The sequence below is a fragment of the Plectropomus leopardus genome, unplaced genomic scaffold (genome assembly GCF_008729295.1).
Source record: "Plectropomus leopardus isolate mb unplaced genomic scaffold, YSFRI_Pleo_2.0 unplaced_scaffold28994, whole genome shotgun sequence".
In the NCBI taxonomy this organism is placed as follows: Eukaryota; Metazoa; Chordata; class Actinopteri; order Perciformes; family Serranidae; genus Plectropomus; species Plectropomus leopardus.
In genome coordinates this window covers 1-6,511 of record NW_024631594.1, presented here as the reverse complement: position 1 = coordinate 6,511, position 6,511 = coordinate 1, and the positions used below count along the sequence as shown (strand labels likewise).

The 6,511-nt window shown below is 42.8% G+C and overlaps 1 protein-coding gene across 1 annotated transcript; it reads left to right on the top strand.

The window, feature by feature from the left end:
- The first annotated feature begins 114 nt into the window (after window positions 1-114).
- LOC121938253 (protein LSM14 homolog A-like) lies at window positions 115-6,310 on the top strand. Its single transcript, XM_042481522.1, has 4 exons — window positions 115-407; window positions 3,658-3,821; window positions 3,903-4,059; window positions 5,653-6,310. The coding sequence occupies exons 1-4, from the start codon at window positions 287-289 to the stop codon at window positions 6,081-6,083; spliced, it is 873 nt and encodes a 290-aa protein (XP_042337456.1). The 5' UTR covers window positions 115-286; the 3' UTR covers window positions 6,084-6,310.
- Window positions 6,311-6,511: the final 201 nt, after the last annotated feature.

Here is a 6,511-nt window from a genome sequence, read left to right as displayed (position 1 = left end):
ACACACACACACACACACACACACACACACACAGTGGCGGTGTTTGCTCATCTATCCGCCACAGATCTAGATCTCGCGGGGGAGCGTAAACGCGCGAGACTGTGAGTTCCCGTTAGCCCCCGCGCGCCCCGCCGCTGGATGGAGGCTGAGGTAGCCATGTTGTAGTCGGTGCACACAAACCTCAGACCGGACAAACTCGCTGCGCACTCCGTTACCGTCGACCACACGGCTCCGAGCGGCCCGACACCCTCTCCCCTGTTCGGACTGCACACCCGCGGCGGCCACCATGAGCGGCGGGACGCCCTACCTGGGCAGCAAGATCAGCCTGATCTCGAAGGCCGAGATCCGGTACGAAGGGATCCTGTACACCATCGACACCGAGAACTCCACCGTGGCTCTGGCTAAAGGTAGCGGCTAATGCTAACGGCGGCTAATGTTGTTGTTGTCGTCTGACGGTGATTTTTAACGAAACCTTAAATGTGATTCATGTCCAGACCGACACTTAAGTCGCTGCGTGTGTCACTTAAAGTTTAATTTAAATAAAAAAAGTGGGTCTCGGGTTCAAATCCAGGGCGGGAACGAGTCAGTCACGTTAGCCGAGCGGCTAGCGTTAGCTAACTAGCAGAAGCTAATGCTAATATCGTCACTATGATGATGCAGTGCGCGAGAATGCTAAAACTAATAAAGCTAACGGCGGTAACTTCAACCCGAGCGGCAATTTAATGACAGAGACACACATCCCTCCTCAAACACGCGACTTAAACACGTTTTAGTCACTTTTAATCATCTGAACACCGAATTTTAATCCGTGTTTGAACATGAGTCAGCTTTCCAACTGCTAGCACAAGTTAACCCTTTGATTCCCGAGCAGATTAGCTCGATTTCTTCCAGAAAGCAATGAGAGGACGAAGAGCAGCTCAGTGAGAAATAAAAACAATTTTGATAATTATAATTTTGATCAATTTCTTCTGAAACTGCACCATTAAATTACAACCAGTCTGATTTTGGTTTAGGTTTAAAAAGGCCATGAAGCAGTTCATATTTTTAATATTAATGTAATGTTTAATATATATCATGAATAGGCAATTTCTCCTCGGGGATAAATCAAGTATTTCTGATTCTGATATGTATACAGAAGCATAGCATTAATGTATTGTATGTATTCCTTTTTCTGTTAAGAAAGGTTTGGTGTTATTTGTAATAAAAATTATTTAAAATCTGTTCCCCAAAAATAAGCAATAAATTAGTAAAATGTTGCAAAAAAATACCTGAAAACGTAAAAAGTAAAATTAAATAATTAATAATTTAGGTTATGTTAATAAAACCACTTTTCTCAGGTTTAAGAGGTTTTAATGCCAGTGAGAGGCTTGAATGCCACACAGGAAAACTGATCCAGGTGTTAAAAGGTTAATCCTCTGAAACCTGAGCAGATTTCAAAAACATGAAGACACTGAGCAACTTCAGAGGATATCCCCCCAAAATTAGCAAAAAGCACTAGAATCTCTGAAAATTTGCACAAAATGAAAGGAAATTAATTTTAAAAATATCTTAAACTTGTAAATAGTTTTGCCATTTTTCATTACTCTAATTTTTCTTCATCTTTACAAAAATGACCCCAAAAGTTAAGAAATTAGTCAGATTTACCAAGAAAGAACAACAACCAAGAATAAGCAAAATTATTTTACGTTTTTCTCTCTGTCTGTTTGTCAGGGTTTTTTATCACCTATTTGCCTCTTTTGCTAATTTAATGTATTTTGCAGAACATTTCTCACTAAAATCAACCAGATTTCTAATGTCTCAAAGGTTTAAAAACTCATTTAAGGCATCTGAAAGAAGCACAAGAAAACCATCGATCCAGGTTTCAAAGGGTTAACACAACATAAAAAGGGTGAACCATCTGGAAAAGGCAGTAATTCAAACTAAATCCACAACAGAAATATTTCATCTGGGTTTGGTTGCAGCTTGTGGAAAATGCTGCACACATAAAAATGAAATAGTCAAAAGTGCTACAGTTTGACATGTGAATGGATAATTAATTACACTATTAAAACAATATAAAATAAATTTATTAAAGAAGAGAAATAGCAGTGGTAGTGATGACAAGCTTTTTTATCATTGTTATTTCTAATAAAGGATTCTGTGTCTTGATTAAAAAAATCTGATAATGTTCTGTATGTCTGTCCTGCAATAAAAAAGCTCACAGAGGGCATCTGCATAATATTCTTCCAAAATATGACCCGAAGAACTCTGACAGCTTACAAGTGACAATTTATTTTTCAGAATTAATACATAATAAAATCAAAAACTGCAACATTTAAGAAACATAAACTAAACAGGAGAACTGACAATAGAAATATGTACAATATGTCTGTCTTTGAAATAAGGACCTGAACAGTTTAATGCAGGAGAATCTGTGATGCACAGAGATGAAAACCTGCAACATAAAGATAAAGCTGGTGTAACGTTCACGGACCACCGGTAACTTCTCCTTCCACTTGGTGTGCTGAAGAAGAGGCTTATCTGTGTCTGCATGGGATTGGCCGAGCAGCTGACGTCACCGCTGTGCCCTCAGCTCACCTGCTGCACCAGCTCACCTGCTGTGCACTAGCTCACCTGCTGCATCAGCTCCAGATTATGACGACAAACCGTTTTACAAGCAGCCGTTATCCCTCTGATGAGCAGTGCAGTCTGACAGTGAAGTGCACGTTACAAAGCACGTCCTGCTGTTTTAACATTTAATATCAGAATACTCTGATAGTTTTAGTGTTTTTCTCTGTTTTCTAAATCACCCAAAAAAAATAGCAGATAAAATAGCCAAATATCTTAGGTATCTTTAAAGAAAACATATCTTTGAAAACTAGCAAATTAAAATAACATCCAGCCTTTTGTGTGTGTGTGTGTGTGTGTGTGTGTGTGTGTGTGTGTGTGTGTGTCTCGCCCCCTGGTGTCTGACTGCGGTATAGGTCATAAAGCCCGCCCTTCCATGTTGGCGAATGGGACATAGGTCAAGCTGAAAGTTATGGGTCAACTGATATTAGTTTTTCAGGGCTGATACAGATACCGATTAACATCAGTTAATGACGGGACGTCTGGTGGCTCAGTGGATAAAGCAGGCATCTCATAAATGAAGGCAGTGTCCTCGCCGCAGCTACCGCGGGTTCGATTCCAGCTCGCAGTCCTTTGCTGCATGTCATCTCCCCTCTCTACCCCTTTCATTCTGGCGATCTCCTGTCCTATCTAATAAATGCAAAAATACCAAAAAATAATCTTAAGGGGAAAAAAAAACAAAAAACAGTTGTTAAGGAGTCCAATAACCGATTTTTGGAACTGCATTTTCAATTAAAATGAAAATTGTTCTGTCAAAATTTAGAATTTGGAATCTAACAAACTCCAGCACTTAACTTTGTTTAGATGCTTTTAGCAAATGTTTCATCAAAACTAAAACCTCAGACATCACATACAGCAAGTTCGCAGCAACTTGTATCAACACAGTATGCAACGCACATATCTTGGATATTTTGACCTCACTGCAGCGTAGCGGCGGTCAGAGGGGGCGCGTCGTCCATCGTTATATACAGTCTGTGGTCGGTAAAATCAAAACACAGCCTGCTGAGGCGAACCTGTCGGTCTTAGCTGTGATTTGTTTCCTCCCGTCAGTGCGCTCCTTCGGCACGGAGGACCGGCCCACCGACCGGCCCATCCCTCCTCGTGATGACACCTTCGAGTACATCATCTTCAGGGGCAGCGACATCAAGGACCTGACTGTGTGTGAGCCGCCCAAACCCACCTGCTCCCTCCCTCAGGACCCCGCCATCGTCCAGGTACGTCCCCGTCAGTCCGTCGCAGCTGCACCTAGCTGTTTCCGCTCAGCTCACAGTCAAACATCACCTGTTTCCCCTCAGTCGTCCATGAGCTCCAGCTCCTCATCTTCCACCGCCGCTCCCACCCCGTTCCAGTCTGCTGGCTCCTACGGCCTCTTCAACCGGGCCCCTGTTCCAGCCTACAACCAGTTCAGCACCAGCCCCCTCGTGTCCCCCCAGTTTGGACCAGTGGGTATCGGTAAGTTCTTCTCCTGTGTTCAAGGGTCGACAACAAAAGACACCAGGGGCCAGAGGGTCATAAAAAACCTGGAAAAGGTCACGGAATTTGCAAAAAGCAATTTCCAGGCCTGGAGCAGTTTTGAAAAAGTCATTAAAATCTGTTTTACAAACCTGTATAATAACACGTGATGTGTTCAAGGACAGTCAGAAATGTGAAAATCCAACGATAATTTCTGTTGTTATTATTTCTTGCTGAGTCATTTTTGATTCTTTTTTTGAGACAACATGCCCTCCAAACCCGCTGCCCAGCGCACCACATATTTTTTTGGGGAAAAGCCAATGACAATTTTGATCTAAGTTATTATAAACAACATTCAGTTCTAATCCTGAATTCATTTTTTAAATAATATATATTTAAAACACTGTTGTTTAATGATTAAAAAGAGCTGATAAGGAGAATCAGTTGTTTCAGAGTATGTATGGTCTTTAACATTAGCCTCAAAGTCCTGGAAAGTTCTTCGTAAAAATGTATCTGGACCTTGGGACAGGCCGAGGGAGCAGGGTCTCGGCTGAGCATGATGTCCAAGGGCCCGGGGCCTCTGCGTCCGTGTGGCGTCAAACAGTCGCCGCCTCACCGGCGTCCTCTACACGAACAGTAACACCGCTCAGCTGTTACTGTGCGTCATCTTCATGATTTCATGCTGCACAATTAACCCCTCTGATGCCTGAGGATACTGACCCGACTTCTTCCAAAGACATGGGTCGAGGGCGACGAGCAATTTAAGAAATGAACCAAAAAAAGCAGCAAAGTTAGAAGAAAGTTGACTGAAAATAAACAAAAGAAAAGTAACTAAAAGAAAACAAGAAAATTCTCTCAAAAGGGCTCAACAGATGTTTTTTGGTTGTTATTTTATTTTTTGAAATAAAAATCTGGGGATTTTTCCCAAGCTTAATTTTTTGTTTTTTTTCCAAGTCTTCTTATTTTTGTAATTATCAGGTTATTTCTTACCAAGTTGCTCATTGCCCTTTTCCCATATTTTCCAAAGAAATTAAACTGATATCTTTAGAGTTCAAAGGGTTAATTACTGATGAAAGGTGTGTGAACGCCACACGAGAAAAGTGATGTCGCTCCAGGTTTCAAAGGGTTAACAATGATAATGATTACCACTATCACCCAACTACCAAAATGTTTTCTGTAAAAATCACCAAAAATTTTCTTAAAGAGAAAAAAGCGGCGATTACTTACGAAAGGCGTTGGGGTTAGGCCAGCCTGAAACCAGTTTGGGAGACATGTTTTCCTTAAAAATCACCAAAAAAAAATTGTAAAGAAAAGAAAAATCATCGGAATGTTTTCTGCAAAGATGGCCAGAATATTATTAAGGTCAACAAAATTTAAGTAAAAAAAAAGGGTTCATCCTTATGGAAGGCGCCATATGACACAATACGAGACAAAGAAGTTACGGAGATGTTACATTGGCTTTATTGAGCGGCTACAATAGACACACACTTGCCAATGTTTTGGACATCGCTTAAGTTTTTTCGCAAATCTGTGATGGAAACCCAGCGACTGTCCGCACCACTAACCCCGCCCCCTGTCCTGGTGTCCCTGCAGGCCGCAGCAGTCCCACCCTGGACCCTCTACGGAAGAGCCCCACCCTGGAGCAAGTGATCCAGACTTCCCCGTCTGCCGCGACCGCCGCCGCCACGGCCCCGGCCCCGGCCCCCGGCCTGGGACGCAGGAGCCCCGCCCACAGTCGCACGGCCCCCTCCGGCGCCGGTCAGAGCGGGCAGAAGGTCCAGCAGCAGGAGGGCGTGGACACACGGAGGGGTGAGACTGTCAGGGGAGGCCGCAGCAGCAGCCAGGGCTGGTCTGCACCCCGAACCATCTCCGCCTCTCAGCTCTCTGCGGTAGATAGGGCCCCCTCCTCAGGGCTTCCCCACTCTGTCTTTAGCCACCCAGGTGAGAGCTCAGACTGCAGCACGCACTCACCTGTGCTGCTGACCTACCTGAGGCACACCTGCCCCTCCGTCCTGACAGACTAGCTCAGGGTTCACACACGCTCTGCCAACTGCAAGAATCTTTTTCTTTATTAATCAACATAATTTATTGGCATTTCGAGAGTCATACAACGTATTTCAACAGCGAAGCCGCCTCGAACCTCCCATCAGAGGCTAATTACAAATGTGACAACCACATAACAGCACACATCAGGTAATGATAAGAATAATAACTGAGGCAAGTTAGTATAAAACAGAGACAATTAAAAAGGAGATATAAAGACAATTAAAATAGAATTTAAAAAATAAGTCTGTGTGCTGTGTGTGCAGCTGTAGTGTATAATCAACTGGTGTTCAGTTCTGAGTGGAAGATAGTGTTTGACTCTAGTGGGGGAAAAAAACAAAAACTGGAAAACTTAATCGTGTCTAATAAGAAATATCAAATATTCTTTAATTTTCAAATTTTTAACCCT

Excerpts from the sequence above, each read along its gene's own strand:
- LOC121938253 (XM_042481522.1), top strand. The coding sequence starts at position 287 with ATGAGCGGCGGGACGCCCTACCTGGGCAGCAAGATCAGCCTGATCTCG. Across the intron at positions 3,822-3,902 it reads AGGACCCCGCCATCGTCCAG|TCGTCCATGAGCTCCAGCTC; the intron begins GTACGTCCCCGT and ends GTTTCCCCTCAG. Across the intron at positions 4,060-5,652 it reads GTTTGGACCAGTGGGTATCG|GCCGCAGCAGTCCCACCCTG; the intron begins GTAAGTTCTTCT and ends GTGTCCCTGCAG.